Source organism: Ylistrum balloti, unplaced genomic scaffold, assembly GCF_031769215.1.
Source record: "Ylistrum balloti isolate Yb309-2 unplaced genomic scaffold, AGI_CSIRO_Ybal_v1 Utg370700, whole genome shotgun sequence".
NCBI classification, from domain to species: Eukaryota; Metazoa; Mollusca; class Bivalvia; order Pectinida; family Pectinidae; genus Ylistrum; species Ylistrum balloti.
The window spans coordinates 702946-724042 of NW_026782420.1; the positions used below are offsets into that span (position 1 = coordinate 702946).

The 21097-nt window shown below is 35.2% G+C and overlaps 1 protein-coding gene across 2 annotated transcripts in view; it reads right to left on the reverse strand.

Annotated features, from left to right (window-relative positions):
• Window positions 1–824: 824 nt before the first annotated feature.
• LOC132557586 (WD repeat-containing protein 37-like) overlaps window positions 825–21097 on the reverse strand; it is a 29881-nt gene continuing 9608 nt past the window's right edge. The window contains exons 2-12 of one of the 2 annotated variants that reach the window (XM_060222095.1): window positions 19361–19613; window positions 12023–12093; window positions 10527–10643; window positions 9752–9934; window positions 9138–9313; window positions 8399–8459; window positions 7546–7731; window positions 6612–6750; window positions 6302–6436; window positions 4316–4430; window positions 825–4145 (exon numbers count right to left, since the gene is read on the reverse strand). In XM_060222095.1, coding sequence (XP_060078078.1) covers window positions 4023–4145; window positions 4316–4430; window positions 6302–6436; window positions 6612–6750; window positions 7546–7731; window positions 8399–8459; window positions 9138–9313; window positions 9752–9934; window positions 10527–10643; window positions 12023–12093; window positions 19361–19503 — 1449 coding nt within the window. In that variant the 5' untranslated portion in view covers window positions 19504–19613 and the 3' untranslated portion in view covers window positions 825–4022. Of the gene's footprint in view, window positions 4146–4315; window positions 4431–6301; window positions 6437–6611; window positions 6751–7545; window positions 7732–8398; window positions 8460–9137; window positions 9314–9751; window positions 9938–10526; window positions 10644–12022; window positions 12094–19360; window positions 19614–21097 lie in introns of both variants that reach the window. The other variant, XM_060222094.1, reaches the window with a different exon arrangement.

Here is a 21097-nt window from a genome sequence, read left to right on the forward strand (position 1 = left end):
ATAGGGCCCAAACAAACTTTTCTGTTATGTAGGTCAGGGAACAAAATGTAAATGCAGTTCAGTGACCTATTTTTGATACATGACACACTGCCTAACTAGGCTGAACCTGTATCTACAGTGAGAATCTCCCATGATAAAATGTGTAGGAGATAGGGCCCAAACAAACTTTTCTGTTATGTAGGTCAGGGAACAAAATGTAAATGCAGTTCAGTGACCTATTTTTGATACATGACACACTGCCTAACTAGGCTGAAGCTGTATCTACAGTGAGAATCTCCCATGATAAGATGTGTAGGAGATAGGGCCCAAACAAATGTAGGCCAGAGTGACGTACTTTTGATACCAAAGTCTCACCTAGGTGAAGTTATATCTCAAGTTTTAGATGTAGTTATGTAGAATAACGGGCCGGGACAAGACGCCAAAAGGACAGATGGACAAACACAACACAAAACTATAGTCCTCTTCAGTCCCTGACAGGGGACTAATAAGGGCTTTTTACTGACTTCTCGCTAGCCTCAGTTTTCTCACTATTTATACAAACAGTACAGGGTCCAGATAGCTTAGACAGTAAGGTACTTAAGATTCAGGTGAAGGTAAGTGGTTTGTAGTGTGATCCCTAGCTGAGGCAGGTTTGTGTTTCTATGGAAGCAGAGATCACAGATCATCCTGTGCTGTTGAGTTTAATTCCTTGAGCAAGACACTCTACTCAATACTCTGGATAACCTGTGCCCGGCCTCCCATATGTTGTTCAGTGAGTTAGCCACCAGTTACTACAAAAATACCCTGGCTGTTCATGGGGTGATAAATACAACAAACAAATAAAATGCAGTGTATATGATATTTACTTCTGAAACACCAACACCATCACAAAAATGGCATCACCTGATTTATCAATAATCCTATAGACTTTGGATTACAATGATCAAACAATAATATTGTATTACAGAAATAAGTTCTTACGATAACAGCCATTGGCCAAGTCTGGACATTGTTTCAGATACCTACAATTACAGTACTACACGGGGAGGTTCAAACATCCACACAATCAAAATAGGATTCTATCATTCACTACAAGTGAACAGACCTGTCCCTATTACTATTATTGTAGCTATCCAGCGATAAGCATTTCAACTAGAGGGATGGGCTTATTTCAGGACACTGATATGAACTGACATTTCTACAAAGCCTGTATGGCCACTGTTACGGGCAAGAACTTCAGGCGCTGAAAGCTAGACAAAATACAGGACAAACTTGTCCAGAAGATTATTTCTGTTGAGAACTAAGTAACATATTCCAAATTATTCTGACATTCAAGTTTTTATATCAATCTGGCATTCATTACCTTGAGAATGTTGAGAGAAGACCAGAATAATTCAGACTATAAGTAGCTATCATTGTACCCTTGATTTGTTCCACTCCCTCTCTCACCAGTATTCCTAGCATTACCTGTACATGACATAAAATTCTTTATGTGATTAGCACCATCTACTTTTGACTAGTGAATATTACATCAACATTACACATAGATAACACTGAGAAATACCTATCTTTCAACCCCTTATATCACTAGGAAAATTCTGTCACTCACTGAAACATAGATATCATTGAGCACCTATAGACATCTCTATGGCAACATCTCACAAGTGTATTTGTCACGAAGATCATCTTTAGACAGAAAACATTTCCTTACTCTGATTCATTTTTTGGAACTAGTAGAAATCCCTACGTTTTGTAATCTTGATAAATATTTGTATTGTTTATATATGAAAAAAAACCTACTATTTGCTGGGCAAGGGGTCTCCCTAATATCCAGTATTTGACCATGTCTGGAAAGTCAGTCAAAGCACTGTAAATTGGAAACACCATCATATAACTGTAAGGACTACCAGGGTATAGTAGTATAGTAATATCTCTTTTAGGCCACGTGAAAGACTGAGACGAGTCATCGAACTATTAATGACAAATGAAGGGAGACAACTTGACCCATGATATATTGATATATCGGACACCAAGACTTCCCAAATATTCTCTATCATTTTCCTAACCATGGGTCTGAACTGCAAAAAAAAAAAGATCTGGAATGCTTGGTACCAAATGTGTCAAACATTCAGTGTCCTCCTGATCATTAAAATTTGTCAGTACCGGTAATTATTAAAATTCTGTAGGCAGAGTAGCAGTGATATAATACTTATCTCCCTTGCCCCACCTTTTTTGTACTACATCGACATCACTTACTGAGGTATAAACCCCAATATCACAACAGCATTACAATCATGATCAACAACAATCTATATATCTATAAATAACCTTGTATTTACACTTCCTGTTTACTTGTTTATCATACATCAAGTCTCCTTAATTAATTCTGGAAAACCATAAAGATTTACCTTTTCTATTACAGAAATCTCTGACAATAACTGAGTATATTATAGCTGATAAATAATACTGCAAGTAAGGGATATTCCAAATAAAGGAGAGGGAGAATAATTCTATCAGGTCAATTACAGCATCATTGCTTATGTTTTTATCTCCAGCTTTATAACAGGCCTAAATCATCAACAACTTTTACAGTAAGAGACATTGAGCCTAAAAGCACCAGTAATACCTGTTACAATTTCTTCATCAAATATCACAGCACAACAACAATCATGATCCAATCATTCGTCCTTAATTCACAGACCTTAAACACATTACAATAAACATCTGGATATATGTTTCAATACCTCACATGTACCACAAAATTCATCAACAGAGTTGTCTCTCATGAGACAAACAGACATGAATCTCAATTTTAAAAGTTAGGTATTTTTGATTCAAACTGTCAAAATGCTAACTGATTTGAAATAACTATGTTATGTTAAAAATGTTATTAAACTATATGTATTATAAGTACAGTTTGTAAATGTTGTATTAGTATAGAAATGTCACGTTCTCTCTGGGAAAATTGACTGCCTGTTCCTTGTGTATGTTCCATGGTTTTGGTCTCTCTGGGAGGATTATGTGTCTATCCCTTGTTGTGTATGTTCCATGGTTCTCTCTGAGTTGATTATGTGTCTATTCCTTGTTGTGTATGTTCCATGACTTTGGTCTCTCTGAGTGGATTATGTGTCTATTCCATGTTGTGTATGTTCCATGGTTTTGGTCTCTCTGAGTGGATTATGTGTCTATTCCTTGTTGTGTATGTTCCATGGTTCTCTCTGGGAGGATTATGTGTCTATTCCTTGTTGTGTATGTTCCATGGTTCTCTCTGGGAGGATTATGTGTCTATTCCATGTTGTGTATGTTCCATGACTTTGGTCTCTCTGAGTGGATTATGTGTCTATTCCTTGTTGTGTATGTTCCATGGGTCTCTCTGGGAGGATTACCAGTATGTGTCTATTCCTTGTTGTGTATGTTCCATGGTTTTGGTCTCTCTGGGAGGATTATGTGTCTATTCCTTGTTGTGTATGTTCCATGGTTCTCTCTGAGTGGATTATGTGTCTATTCCTTGTTGTGTATGTTCCATGGTTTTGGTCTCTCTGAGTGGATTATGTGTCTATTCCATGTTGTGTATGTTCCATGGTTTTGGTCTCTCTGAGAGGATTATGTGTCTATCCCTTGTTGTGTATGTTCCATGGTTTTGGTCTCTCTGAGTGGATTGTGTCTATTCCTTGTTGTGTATGTTCCATGGTTTTGGTCTCTCTGGTTGGATTGTGTCTATCCCTTGTTGTGTATGTTCCATGGTTTTGGTCTCTCTGAGTGGATTATGTGTCTATTCCTTGTTGTGTATGTTCCATGGTTTTGGTCTCTCTGAGAGGATTATGTGTCTATCCCTTGTTGTGTATGTTCCATGGTTTTGGTCTCTCTGAGTGGATTATGTCTATTCCATGTTGTGTATGTTCCATTGTTTGGGTCTCTCTGAGAGGATTATGTGTCTATCCCTTGTTGTGTATGTTCCATGGTTTTGGTCTCTCTGAGTGGATTATGTCTATTCCATGTTGTGTATGTTCCATTGTTTGGGTCTCTCTGAGAGGATTATGTGTCTATTCCTTGTTGTGTATGTTGATATTCCAGCCAAACACCTGTCTGTCAAACCCACAGGTGAACAGGTTACAAATTGGATGATCATCAGCCCATGCCACTGCTGTCACCATTTTTGTATGACCCTGAAACATAAAAAAGAACCTCTATACAGCACTTTTCTTTCTTCTTAGTTAACCTTTGAATTTTGCATTTAGTGTCACCATTGTTATATTAAGCCACTCCACAATTCTGAGTCATTAATAAACCAAAAGCTGGTTAATATTTTAACGTTAATGATAAAAGTAACATTTACCTGTCTGTTACTGCGTGGCAATCGTCCTATCCTGTTACCATGGATATCATACAGACGGATGTGTCTGTTGTCATGTGGAATAGCTATCATGTTATGTGTCTGGGATACCGATAATCTGAAAATACAATGAAATTCGCTGGACAAAACTTAAATGTAAAAACATGCTATCATATTTCTCTATAAATGAAACATGATTTTTTTTCTGTGCTCACAAATATAATGTGATATGAGAAATGAGTAAAGGATAGAGCCAACGCCGCTGTTGTATTTAATAGAGGTCTGCAGGTTATTCGCCTCCCGCCTGGATACCCTAGGGTATGCAGGGGATTGATGAGAAGGGGTGAGCTTAAATAGGTAAGAATCAATCCAACAGACTGGAGGCAGGTTCTTCAAAGATTTATTATAGGTAATCAGTCTACCGGTTTCGCCCTTCTAATTGGGCTTCATCAGGACAACATTACCTTGAGAAATATCCCTAAAGTATACTTAGGGCGGGCAAATTTACATTGTTACTTATGACGTGATTAATTACGATCGATAACTCTATAAATTATTATGAACATATAATGTCTGTCAGTATCCTTCACGGTTATATCTGTACAATTATAAACAATAAAGTTAGTATGAGCAATTAACTCAGTTCATTGATTCTCATCTAAGCACAGCGTTGACATGGATTCTGACTGGTACTTCAATTCCCAGTAATTCACGCGCTTCTCATCTTCCACTTCGGATGAATTGGGGGTCGAGGCCGTGCTATCTGAATCGCTTAAAGCCAAGTCCTGCTTCAATAAATCAATGGCTTCCTCCAATACTGGTCTCATCGGGGGGGCCGCTGATGTTGATTTTGGTTGCTGGCCGTATTCTAAATTTAGCGTTCTCCAGTTGTTTTTTGGTGAGTACTTCGAACGGTCTTTTGCTGTCTGGTTTGACCGCTTCCTGTCTAACTTTATCCTCGTAAACCTCAGGTTCGACGCCGTAACCTGGATGGAAATTCTTCATATGTCTCTTGTAATCACCATCTCTGCCAAATGTTTTTTTGCATATTTTACATTTGTACCAGGTTTTGATGGCCACGTGGGCCACATTAACATGTCTTCTTAAATTCCTTATGGAGGCATAAGATTTACCACATAGAATACACGGTATTCTTATGGATCTGGTGGGTTTGGTTTTGGTTACCTGCTTCTGTGGAATTTTTTTGAGGTTCGGCATTATGATATCAAGTTTAGGCCTTCCGGCTGTCGTGTACGTAAGATCCTAATCCAGCTTTCTTCAGTCCGTAGACGGCAGTTGATGTTGTTGACGTCAGTCACTATGCCGGTAACTATAACGTCATCGGCATTGTGACCTGGCGACGTAAAATGCCGCGCTACGGGTTTCTCTTGATTCCCGTGTATAATATCATATAAATGGTTTCGGATCCTGGTATTAATAGTAGTAGAAGTCTGACCTACGTATTGGATCCCACATATCTTACAGGTAATCAAGTATACGGCGTTTACACTTTTGCAAGTTATATGGTTTCTAATCTTGTAACTTTCCCCTGTAGATTTACTGGTAAATACTACGTTCGCTACCATGAATTTACAAATCCTACATTGTTGTCCGCTCCCGTGTTGGACCGTGATATGAGAAAGTTGTTTCTGATTAAACATGACCAAATTTTTGAGATTGAAAGAGTCCAAATTCACCAGGTAGACAAAATTGAGTAAGAGACCTCCAGAAAATTCAATATTATGACAAATACAAGGGACAGTAACTCTTCCAAATATTGTAAATAAAACTACTATTCCTGAAAACAAAACTTCAAGTTTTAGTGATTAAGCTTGCTAACTTTGAAACAGATGGGTTGAAAAATGTGGGAGAAAATCTCAAGACAAACACAAGTTTAAAACTCAACTTTTTATCATTATATATCATTATACCTCCTGTGAGATGTAGATTATGAACTGAAATTACCTGGTTTCTCTTCGTCAAACTTACCTGTTGACTGAAGAGTCAGATCGGATGGCTGAAATTGGGGACCGCATATTTTTTATATCCCAGACCTTGATAGTACGGTCATCACTTCCAGACACAACCTTGTCACTTCCTGCAAACACTGCACTGGTAACTGGTCTACAAACAGATCATACGCAATTAAATATCTTATTTAACTACATTAAAAATTGAAAATTATCCCATTATTTTACCCAATTAAATCCTTTTTTGTATCTTAAAACCAGACAAGACTATCTCAGGACCAGTTCGATTTATAACTCTTTAGAGTTAATGTGACAGCCTTGTGACTTACTGTGTATGCCCTTGGAAAACATTGACCAGCATGTTGGGGTCACGGAAGTCCCACAGCCTAAAGGTTGTGTCTTTAGAGGAAGTGACCACCATCCTCTGTGTAGGGTGAGCCCGTACTTCTGTCAGTTCTTGGTCATGTCCTGTTGACATCACAAAATAATGTATGTCAATAACACAAAGTCACATAAGTATGGGACTAACAGGTTACATGGGATACAACATGACAATCAAGGGTGATAGAGAACAATGTGGTAGAATAAGCTTAGTCGATCATTGTAACAAACACCTCACACAGTTAGATTAGTCGATCATTGTAATAAACACCTCACACAGTTAGATTAGTCGATCATTGTAATAAACACCTCACACAGTTAGATTAGTCGATCATTGTAATAAACACCTCACACAGTTAGCTTAGTCGACCATTGTAATAAACACCTCACACAGTTAGCTTAGTCGATCATTGTAATAAACACCTCACACAGTTAGCTTAGTCGACCATTGTAATAAACACCTCACACAGTTAGCTTAGTCGACCATTGTAATAAACACCTCACACAGTTAGCTTAGTCGACCATTGTAATAAACACCTCACACAGTTGTAATAGTCATGTTTCAAGCAGCCATATTCAGGACAAATGAGTCTAGTGACATAATTATTTAAATGAATGTCTTTTAAAAATTAACCTGTGTGTATGATAACAGATCACAATATTTTTACCCATTAATGACTAAAATGATTTGTTTAGGTAGATAGTTTTACAAAGGAATACTTATCACAGATAACTGCTGAGGATTAATACACGAGAAACTATTGACTTCTGAGTCATTCACACAGCATCATTGATCCTCTGACTTCTAACATAGACTTAATAACACACCAGAAACTATTGACCTTTGAGACAGTCACACAGTATCCTCCGATTTCAATATACCTGTCAGAGTATTAATCTGCTCTCCAGATTCAGCATCATACAAGATAGCCGTCCTATCCCATGATGCTGTGATCACCTGGCCTCCAGCAGCCATCCAATCAGCTGATACGACCACACCGTTGTGCCCTGTCAGTTCCAGGGAGGGAGTTCTGAGTGAGCTCTCCTCGGGTGTAGACTCAAGGAAGTCTGTAAAAGTTGATCAACTGATGATTAGTCAGTATTTCTAACAACACTTGTCTCATATCAGCACTTACTGCCACATAAATATTACACAAAGGCTCTAGAGAGTTGCATGTACCTGATAATAGTATTGTACTACAAATATAAGGCTTGGGCCTTGATAGCAGTAGCAAATATAAATTTCTGTATTACTGCTAGGAAAGCCTATGGGAATAACAGCAAAGTTAGAAACTGATATAAAAATCATTCAGTATTATGTAGATCTCTAGCAAATCTATTAAAAAGTTTCTTCCATTCAGATCTTATCCATCATTAGGCAGTCATGAGACCCAAATGGATACCCTGTCCCCTTCAGAGGATTCTCTATGGCCTAGGGAGGATTTTCTATGGCCTAGGGAGGATTCTCCATGGCACAAGGGAGGCTTTTATATGACCTAGGGAAGATTTTCTATGCCTAAAGAGGATTCTTTATGGCCTAGGGAGGATTTTTTTGTGGTCTAGGGAGGATTCCTTTGGCCTACAGAGGATTCGTTATGGCCTACAGAGGATTTCCTATGGCCTAGGGAGGCTTTTATATAACCTAGGGAGGACTTTCTGTGGCCTAGGGAGGATTCTTAAAGGTCAAGGGAGGATTCCCCATTTAGGCCATGTTTAAATGCCAGATGTTACTTACCATCTACTGAATCTTCCTTTTCTGATCCATCGAGTTCATCTTCACCTGATGAATGGGATCGCTGTAAGATATATCAGCCAGAAATTAGATAATATTTGTGTTTGTTATAACTGCCTTATATATAACTGATGTTGAGGGAACCTAATATTCACCTCTTTTGCAGGAATATGGACACAAGCCCCAAATATTTATCTTTATGGAAGGAATGTTGACTGGAGTCCCAACATTTACCTTTTCAGAAGGAATGTTGACTTTGAGTTCCAATATTTACCTCTACGGAAGGAATGTTGACTTGAGTCCCAATATTTACCTCTACAGAAGGAATGTTGACTAGAGTTCCAATATTTACCTCTACAGAAGGAATGTTGACTTGTGTCCCAATATTTACCTCTACAGAAGGAATGTTGACTTGAGTCCCAATATTTACCTCTACAGAAGGAATGTTGACATTAGTCTTAATATTTACCTCTATAGAGGGGATGTTGACATTAGTCTTAATATTTACCTCTATAGAGGGGATGTTGACTTGAGTCCCAATATTTACCTCTACAGAAGGAATGTTGACATTAGTCTTAATATTTACCTCTATAGAGGGGATGTTGACTTGAGTCCCAATATTTACCTCTACAGAAGGAATGTTGACATTAGTCTTAATATTTACCTCTATAGAGGGGATGTTGACTTGAGTCCCAATATTTACCTCTACAGAAGGAATGTTGACATTAGTCTTAATATTTACCTCTATAGAGGGGATGTTGACGTGAGCTCCCCAGATGTGGGCGGTTTGGTCTCCAGAGGCAGTCAGTACCAGCTCCTGGGCAGGGTGGAATCGGATGGAGTTGACAGAACCCTGATGTCCTTGGTACTGCAGCAGACATGTCCCTGAGTGTATACACCATACACGGGCTGTGTGATCTGTACAGATGAGGACAGACTGTGTAATATACATACTTTGGCTAAGATCCTGTAACATCCTAACCTCGGTTAAAGCCTCCGTTGGGATAACCTTACAGGATCTTAGCCCTTGACTGAGATACCCTGTTCTTGCTCAGTTACAGGTAACTGATTTTATTAATCTAGCAGCAGTTTTCAGCTTTAAGTTCTTCAAGGACAGAACGGTGGTATGGAGCAGATATGCTTTTTCATCATTCAGCTTACAATGATGCTATGTAAAATGCATCATATATCTTGTTTGTTATTGCAGAAAAGATGATGATCATCATAAAAAGATCAGTGGTAAACAACAAAAGCATACATTTAATATTTAAATATACACAGAGAAATACCCAGTTATCTGATGGTACACACCAAGATACTGAGTAATCTGACAATACATCACAGTGTTAAACTTGCCTGCAGAAGCTGTGCCAATAAGCTGTTGATCTGATCGGGCAACAGTGACTTCCCAAACCCCATCTCGATGTCCTCGGTAGTTGCGGGCAACAGCGTAGATAGGGGAAGGATTACGGAAACTTGATACAATCTTGCTAGTTGATACTTTATACGTGGATTTGATTTTCTGAGAGATCTGACTGGCTGCTGAAACATCACCATGTCAACATTCAGTTTAAATACTTTACAGGTGGGGGCTTTATATCGGTTCAAATTTTTGCAGTGTAACAAAAACTTTTTAAAAAATCAGCTATATTTTTTCAGAAAAATCATAAAAGGACTGTGGTTTTCTATATTTCATTTCTGGGGTAATTTATTTATTGCAATTTTATTCAATCTTCAAAAATAGCAATTAATTGTACTCCTTGGAAATGATAGACCTTAAAGATACTGCAAATGATCCTTTCTGTTAAAAATAATTTTCAGTTTTTAATACCAGGCAATCCTCTACTACAAATCACTCTAGAATTGAACTAGTTGTTATTACAACTACTCTGGAAAATGGAATTTTACTTCCATACAACTGTTCAACACAAAAATTTGGCATACCTTTGAATAAACTGATCATAGAATTTGAGTCACTCGAGACTTAATGAATCAATATAGAACAAAACAAATGTGATATTTAGATTTTTTATCACCAAGCCATGATGTTGGTTCTATGACATCTATAGGGTTTATTAACACAGGACCTGTAATTATGTTTCTCTGCCTTCTCACCTGTAAAAATACTTACATCTCTTAGGTTTATTGACCTCAAGGTGGTCAGTGGTGTCCTGGTTTTCTGACGCTGGCTTGTCACCGCCAGAACAGACCTCAAGTCGCTCAGTCAGCCCCTCTACACGGTCCTGCACTGTAACACCCACATTTAAGGTCAAAGTCATGTAACATCATGGCTTCAGATAAATTTCAAGGTCAATATTCTTGGACAAGGTCAGATATAGGATTACAACACAAACATTCAGGATAACTAAATGTAAAGATACAAGATTACTATTCATAGATACAGTGTCTCTACACATAGATACAGGGTCAATACACATAGATACAGTGTCTCTACACATAGATACAGGGTCAATACACATAGATACAGTGTCTCTACACATAGATACAGGGTCAATACACATAGATACAGTGTCTCTACACATAGATACAGGGTCAATACACATAGATACAGTGTCTCTACACATAGATACAGGGTCACTACACATAGATACAGTGTCTCTACACATAGATACAGGGTCAATACACATAGATACAGTGTCTCTACACATAGATACAGGGTCAATACACATAGATACAGTGTCTCTACACATAGATACAGGGTCTCTACACATAGATACAGGGTCACTACACATAGATACAAGGTCACTACACATAGATACAGGGTCACTACACATAGATACAAGGTCACTACACATAGATACAGGGTCTCTACACATAGAAACATGGTTACAACACATAGATACATGGTCACTACACATAGATACAGGGTCTCTACACATAGATACAGTGTTACAACACATAGATACATGGTCACTACACATAGATACATGGTCACTACACATAGATACATGGTCACTACACACAGATACAGGGTTCCAACACATAGATACAGGGTTACTACACATATATACAGGGTCACTACACATAGATACAGGGTCACTACAAATAGATACAGGGTCACTACACATAGATACAAGGTCACTACACATAGATGCAGGGTCTCTACACATAGAAACAGGGTTACAACACATAGATACATGGTCACTACACATAGATACATGGTCACTATACATAGATACAGGGTCTCTACACATAGATACAGTGTTACAACACATAGATACATGGTCACTACACATAGATACATGGTCACTACACATAGATACATGGTCACTACACAAAGATACAGGGTTCCAACACATAGATACAGGGTTGCTACACATATATACAGGGTCACTACACATAGATACGAGGTCACTACACACAGATACAAGGACATCATATTTTGAAGTCTGGAAAAGTCCACAGATAGTTCACATTTATTAAATATTTATTTATCCTATTTCTCACCAAATTCTTCTGGTAATTTAGCTGCCAAAATGCAGTGGTAGTGTTGGTTTGATTAATATCTACATACACCTGAAGACAACGTTGGGAGATATTTCCCACCAGTAAGTTATGATGTATCATAAAGATTAAATACCAGAGGCCAATTCTACTGATACTTACAGGCTAAATTTTCTGCATACAAATTTTCGAACTCTTTTTCAATTTCTCTGAAGAGATCATTCAGTCTTCCCCTGTAAAATACAGATGTTCCATTTTATGAAGAAAACAGTTACAACTGTATAGATGTTTTATTTCACATTTTCATGTTTATCTAGCTCACAAACATACTGGCATATGACATCAGATTTAGATTTATTGTGAAGAGTTTACTTGGTATTTTGCCCTTTCTTTAATGACTGTGACCACAGTGTTACTAACTAGGCAGTATCAATTATGTAGGTACAGGAAGAATTACAGGATTATCCTGCAGTTCTATCTGTAAGCATTCACACTTCATACAGAAGACAAATGCAGGAGGTGAACGCCCTATGCAAGACAACATAAATATATAATACCATCCTGTCTGAGGTGATATTGAACAGGGAAGCAGCTTTCCTGGTAAGGAAGTGGGATGGAATCTTGGTCCCAGCACTAAAAAAAGTATATACTTAGGTATTCTGTTATATACAGCTGAACAGCTTACGTGTAGCTTGGAAACCCAAGCCTACATTTCATTTAGACATTTCTTTTCAAATACATTCCTTTTTTTCAAATGAGACAACGATACCATACATATGTTATATATAGGTCAATAAAAACAAATTCATAGCACACATCCAAATAACTAAGAAAGCAGCTCAGATGTGTCATTGAATTGAAAGTTATCCTATTTCAGAGGCAAGAAGCCAATCATACATGAACACATTGAGACATCAGCTGGTGTAACATTGGACTTTGAGGATAATTCTTTCTTTAAATGGACTAAAAGTGCCTATGCTTGTAGACTGGGGAAATGTTTCTGAATTGATGAAGTTGTGATGGTTACTTCTGTACTAATCCCTTTCCAGCCAAACAAATTCATGCCACTTGCCTGAATGCAAATTTTCATCATAACTTGCTTGCTGATGAAGTCATTCAACTGATGATAGTAATTTCTTTCTAAAAATAGTAATTATGGCCTTTTATCTTTGAGCGAAGGACCATGAAAGTGAACTCATTTCAGGTGTACAGTGTAAATGGCCAACAGTTATAAGGAATACCTACTGCGCAGCTGATGCCAGTGTAAAATCACCATTAAAAATTCACTAACCTGACAACTCTATCATAACTGCCTGGTTACAGCAGTGAAACCAATTCATCTTCTATTTTCATTTGAACCTATCTGTACAGGTTTGTATGCTTGGGAGGTATAACATTCTAGATCTAAGCAATCAATACTTAAGTCACTGTAAATCTCCCTTCGTAGATTAGTGTACAGCAAGTTGTACACAGCCTTATTGTGATAGCTGAACTGAGACACACTGCATAAAAATGCCTACATCACATATCTACAAGACAAAAATTTGTCTTTTAAATTTTCTACACTGTAAAAAATACTGTTAAATTTTTGTGGTTTTACCAAAATTTTAAATTTTAAATTAAAAAAAAGTATTTATTTTCCACAAAATTCATAACCCAGACTGGCAAATTTATTTCCAAATTTCGAAGTACCAATTTTTTAAAACTTTATTTATCCTCAAAAATCATCTAAAAAAGGAAATCCTCAAAAACTTGATCATACATCCTCCCTAAAAACCACAAAGTCTTCAGGTTGTTACTGAGATGTAAACAGCCTTATTACATATCTTAGAGGTCTTCATAAGCTTTAACTTCATTTAACTCAGGTGACAGCAGAATGAACCAAGGTCATTGATTTGAACAAACTCGGTAGTCTTCAATCCAAATAAGTTCAATCAAAATATGATGAATTTGGCTTAAGATTTCTTGATGAGAAGTTGTTTGAAAATTTAATCATATATTCATCAGGCTTTGTGACCTTGAAAGTGGATCACTCATATATTAAAACACACAAGCATCTGAATACAAAATTAGTAAAATATGATTCCTCAAAATGATTCCTCAAGATTGTAGATGTTCCTTTGAACTCTTGGCATGTTTTATGTGAAAAGTAAGTTAAGATAAATTATAAGAATGAACTTGAAACTTCAACTTTAAAAGTGGACAATGGTGATTAACTGGAACATACTGTAAACATCTAAGTTAAAAATCTACTCTTCCAAAAGCATATACATCAAGAATAACTAAAATCGTTTATAAGATATCTGAAGTGTGTGACGTTTAAAGTCCTTTAGATAATTATTTTATAAACATTTCTTTTAGCTGTTCTTTTCGTCATGCTTAAGGCCAAATGTAATTTTTTTTTATTCTTCATCAGAAAAAGTTGTTCATATGTTTAATACATTTAACCTTGATGACCTTAAATGCAGGCTAGCCATTTTTTTTGGACAATCTTCATTACTTTATTCATCAGAGCTACCTTTATTGTAAATTAATGCTATATCTCCAGGTCTAAAACAATATACATATATTGTAAATTGATGCTATATCTCCAGGTCTAAAACAATATACATTTATTGTAAATTGATGCTATATCTCCTGGTCTAAAACAATATACATTTATTGTAAATTGATGCTATATCTCCAGGTCTAAAACAATATACATTCATTGTAAATTGATGCTATATCTCCAGGTCTAAAACAATATACATTTATTGTAAATTGATGCTATATCTCCAGGTCTAAAACAATATACATTTATTGTAAATTGACACTGTATCTCCAGGTCTAAAACAATATACATTTATTGTAAAATTGATGCTATATCTGCAGGTCTAAAACAATATACATTTATTGTAAATTGATGCTATATCTGCAGGTCTAAAACAATATACATTTATTGTAAATTGATGCTATATCTCCAGGTCTAAAACAATATACATTTATTGTAAATTGATGCTATATCTCTAGGTCTAAAACAATATACATTTATTGTAAATTGATGCTATATCTCCAGGTCTAAAACAATCTACATTTATTGTAAATTGATGCTATATCTCCAGGTCTAAAACAATACACATTTATTGTAAATTGATGCTATATCTCCAGGTCTAAAACAATACACATTTATTATATCTCCTGGTCTAAAACAATATACATTTATTGTAAATTGATGCTATATCTCCAGGTCTAAAACAATATACATTTATTGTAAATTGATGCTATATCTCCAGGTCTAAAACAATATACATTTATTGTAAATTGATGCTATATCTCCAGGTCTAAAACAATATACATTTATTGTAAATTGATGCTATATCTCCTGGTCTAAAACAATATACATTTATTGTAAATTGATGCTATATCTCCTGGTCTAAAACAATATACATTTATTGTAAATTGATGCTATATCTCCAGGTCTAAAACAATATACATTTATTGTAAATTGATGCTATATCTCCAGGTCTAAAACAATATACATTTATTGTAAATTGATGCTATATCTCCAGGTCTAAAACAATATACATTTATTGTAAATTGATGCTATATCTCCAGGTCTAAAACAATCTACATTTATTGTAAATTGATGCTATATCTCCAGGTCTAAAACAATATACATTTATTGTAAATTGATGCTATATCTCCAGGTCTAAAACAATATATATTTATTGTAAATTGATGCTATATCTAGGTCTAAAACAATATACATTTATTGTAAATTGATGCTTTATCTCCAGGTCTAAAACAATATACATTTATTGTAAATTGATGCTATATCTCCAGGTCTAAAACAATATACATTTATTGTAAATTGATGCTATATCTCCTGGTCTAAAACAATATACATTTATTGTAAATTGATGCTATATCTCCAGGTCTAAAACAATATACATTTATTGTAAATTGATGCTATATCTCCAGGTCTAAAACAATATACATTTATTGTAAATTGATGCTATATCTCCAGGTCTAAAACAATATACATTTATTGTAAATTGATGCTATACCTCCAGGTCTAAAACAATACACATTTATTGTAAATTGATACTGTATCTCCTGGTCTAAAACAATATACATTTATTGTAAATTGATGCTATATCTCCAGGTCTAAAACAATATACATTTATTGTAAATTGATGCTATATCTCCAGGTCTAAAACAATATACATTTATTGTAAATTGATGCTATATCTCCAGGTCTAAAACAATACACATTTATTGTAAATTGATGCTATATCTACTGGTCTAAAACAATATATATTTATTGTAAATTGATGCTATATCTCCAGGTCTAATAACATTTATATTGACACTGTATCTCCAGGTATAAAACAATATACATTTATTTTAAATTGATGCTATCTCCAGGTCTAAAACAATATACATTTATTGTAAATTGATAGGTCTAAAACAATATACATTTATTGTAAATTGATGCTATATCTCCAGGTCTAAAACAATACACATTTATTGTAAATTGATACTGTATCTCCTGGTCTAAAACAATATACATTTATTGTAAATTGATGCTATATCTCCAGGTCTAAAACAATATACATTTATTGTAAATTGATACTATATCTCCTGGTCTAAAACAATATACATTTATTGTAAATTGATGCTATATCTCCAGGTCTAAAACAATATACATTTATTGTAAATTGATGCTATATCTCCAGGTCTAAAACAATATACATTTATTGTAAATTGATGCTATATCTCCTGGTCTAAAACAATATACATTTATTGTAAATTGATGCTATATCTCCAGGTCTAAAACAATATACATTTATTGTAAATTGATGCTATATCTCCAGGTCTAAAACAATATACATTTATTGTAAATTGATGCTATATCTCCAGGTCTAAAACAATATACATTTATTGTAAATTGATGCTATATCTCCAGGTCTAAAACAATACACATTTATTGTAAATTGATACTGTATCTCCTGGTCTAAAACAATATACATTTATTGTAAATTGATGCTATATCTCCAGGTCTAAAACAATATACATTTATTGTAAATTGATGCTATATCTCCTGGTCTAAAACAATATACATTTATTGTAAATTGATGCTATATCTCCAGGTCTAAAACAATATACATTTATTGTAAATTGATGCTATATCTACTGGTCTAAAACAATATATATTTATTGTAAATTGATGCTATATCTCCAGGTCTAAAACAATATACATTTATTGTACATTGATGCTATATCTCCTGGTCTAAAACAATATACATTTATTGTAAATTGATGCTATATCTCCAGGTCTAAAACAATACACATTTATTGTAAATTGATGCTATATCTACTGGTCTAAAACAATATATATTTATTGTAAATTGATGCTATATCTCCAGGTCTAAAAAAATATACATTTATTGTAAATTGACACTGTATCTCCAGGTCTAAAACAATATACATTTATTGTAAATTGATGCTATCTCCAGGTCTAAAACAATATACATTTATTGTAAATTGATGCTATATCTCCAGGTCTAAAACAATATACATTTATTGTAAATTGATGCTATACCTCCAGGTCTAAAACAATACACATTTATTGTAAATTGATACTGTATCTCCTGGTCTAAAACAATATACATTTATTGTAAATTGATGCTATATCTCCAGGTCTAAAACAATATACATTTATTGTAAATTGATACTGCATCTCCTGGTCTAAAACAATATACATTTATTGTAAATTGATGCTATATCTCCAGGTCTAAAACAATCTACATTTATTGTAAATTGATGCTATATCTCCTGGTCTAAAACAATATACATTTATTGTAAATTGATGCTATATCTCCTGGTCTAAAACAATATACATTTATTGTAAATTGATGCTATATCTCCAGGTCTAAAACAATAAACAATAAGTGTAAAATGATGCAATATCTCCAGGTCTAAAACAATATACATTTATTGTAATTGATGCTATATCTCCAGGTCTAAAACAATATACATTTATTGTAAATTGATGCTATACCTCCAGGTCTAAAACAATACACATTTATTGTAAATTGATACTGTATCTCCTGGTCTAAAACAATATACATTTATTGTAAATTGATGCTATATCTCCAGGTCTAAAACAATATACATTTATTGTACATTGATGCTATATCTCCTGGTCTAAAACAATATACATTTATTGTAAATTGATGCTATATCTCCAGGTCTAAAACAATATACATTTATTGTAAATTGATGCTATATCTACTTGTCTAAAACAATATATATTTATTGTAAATTGATGCTATATCTCCAGGTCTAAAAAAATATACATTTATTGTAAATTGACACTGTATCTCCAGGTCTAAAACAATATACATTTATTGTAAATTGATGCTATATCTCCAGGTCTAAAACAATATACATTTATTGTAAATTGATGCTATACCTCCAGGTCTAAAACAATACACATTATTGTAAATTGATACTGTATCTCCTGGTCTAAAACAATATACATTTATTGTAAATTGATGCTATATCTCCAGGTCTAAAACAATATACATTTATTGTAAATTGATGCTATATCTCCAGGTCTAAAACAATATACATTTATTGTAAATTGATACTGCATCTCCTGGTCTAAAACAATATACATTTATTGTAAATTGATGCTATATCTCCAGGTCTAAAACAATATACATTTATTGTAAATTGATGCTATATCTCCTGGTCTAAAACAATATACATTTATTGTAAATTGATGCTATATCTCCTGGTCTAAAACAATATACATTTATTGTAAATTGATGCTATATCTCCAGGTCTAAAACAATATACATTTATTGTAAATTGATGCTATATCTCCAGGTCTAAAACAATATACATTTATTGTTGATGCTATATCTCCAGGTCTAAAACAATATACATTTATTGTAAATTGATGCTATATCTCCAGGTCTAAAACAATATACATTTATTGTAAATTGACACTGTATCTCCAGGTCTAAAACAATATACATTTATTGTAAATTGATGCTATATCTCCTGGTCTAAAACAATATATATTTATTGTAAATTGATGCTATATCTCCAGGTCTAAAACAATATACATTTATTGTAAATTGACACTGTATCTCCAGGTCTAAAACAATATACATTTATTGTAAATTGATGCTATATCTCCTGGTCTAAAACAATATACATTTATTGTAAATTGATCATTCATCATGATAAAGTTCATTCATCTGAACAAACTTAATACCTGTTTCCACGTAACATGCTACATGCAAACTATTACAATACAAGGTGTCTTCCATATGGTTGTAGAATGATTTTGTAAGTGGGTCAAGGCCATTTCCTTCAATCAGCTTTATATCACTTGAACCCAACATGATGAGACCATTGCAATGACCTTAGCTGTAAGGTAAGCTTTTGTTCAGCCTTTTAACTCTTCACATTTTGTAATACATTATAAGAAATTAGTAAACATACTTGACACCAGGGGGCAGTAGTCCATCAATGTCAGAGTCGTATCTACTCATGATGGCCTGAGAGTTGCCATCCTCCTGTCGTGTTCCAGCTCCCCGTGCACTAGCTTTCACTTTCATTGACTTGCTAACACTGTCAGTCGGCATGCTCAGACTTGATTGGCCGTCTTGAGATGTGATCTCAAGCGTGATTGGCCCACCATCAGCACGTCATCAACACCAGAAGATAGCAGCAAACTCTCACCTTTTGACAGCAACTGTAATTTTCAACAGTTTAAAAATTCATGATCTTTCAGCGACAGGAATATAGTATCAGACCAGCAACGGCTTGGTATAGACAAACTAGAGTGAGATGGGCCTCTAGAGAAAAGCAGGGCAGTTTCAGGGAAACGTCATTATGGTCACAACATCTTCACACACCATCCAACCTATACACATATGATACACTGCCATCTCCTGACAAAAGCATCTCTCTATCATACTACATAGTATAGACAATGTTACTGGGGCTGATCTAAGGCATGTGGCCCCTTGATATACTATTCTAGGGTCCTGGTGTGGTGCTCTTAAATTTGCCCTTGATCACTGCTTTATGGCATGTTATCTTAAGTCCTTACAAATGGCTTCTTATCTTGTCCTAGGGTCTAGTTAATAACTACTCCTTGTCTTATCAAGAATCCTTAGGTGTGACCCCTTATCTAGTTCTGGCTTGTGGTCCCTTACCTAGCTCTAGAGTCCTGGCTTGCAGCCCCTTATCTAGCTCTAGAGTCCAGGCTTGCAGTCCCTTATCTAGCTAAAGAGTCCTAGCTTGCAGTCCCTTATCTAGCTCTAGGGCCCTAGATAGTTTTCCCTTATCTAGCTCTAAGGTCCTGGTATATTTAACTTGTGACCCATGATCTTGTACTAGGGTCCTGTGCGTAACCTTATTTTGAGTTCTTATCCTAAGCTTCTGATATGGGACTCCTTCCTTTACCCTAAAGTCCTATGGTGTGCCACCATCTTCTTCTATGGTGCTGGGTTTGTGACCCATATCTTAAGTTGTCCTAGGGTATTGGCGTATGGCCCCTTATCTAAAGCTAGGTTCATTGCGTTGGCCCTTATTTACCTTTCTAGTTTAAGACTCCTTATGTTAACCTAGGGTACTGGTGTATGGCCTGTACCTTTACCTACTAGAGCCCACATGTGTGACCCCTTTTTATCCCTAGACTAATGGTGTGTGACCCCTTGTCTTGTCCTAGGGTTCTGGTATGTGGTTGGCTTTTGCTTCCCCAAGCCTCCTGCAGTATGACCCTTTTTCTCACCCTAAAATCCTTATGTTTGGACCCATATCTAGCCCTCATGTACTGGTTTGTGGTAAATTATCATGTTGTGATGGTTCTACCAGTGTAAGGCACAACTCCTGGTCCAATACAGAAATGTATATACTTATATAGTGTAACCACAACTTCTACTCCAATACAGAAATGTATATACTTATATAGTGTAAGGCACAACTCCTAGTCCAATACAGAAATGTATATCCTTATATAGTGTAAGGCACAACTCCTAGTCCAATACAGAAATGTATACATCAGCATGGACATCACGATAAAAAATATGGATTGAACCTGAGACCTTTATCTGAGATTGTAAATTCTAATGTTCTGTCAGGTCCAACATTGTTGTTCACAGCATTTACATACATCTGGTCAGTATAACAAGTGATCTGATGTCACTTGGTCAGTAAACCTCTGGTCTGTAT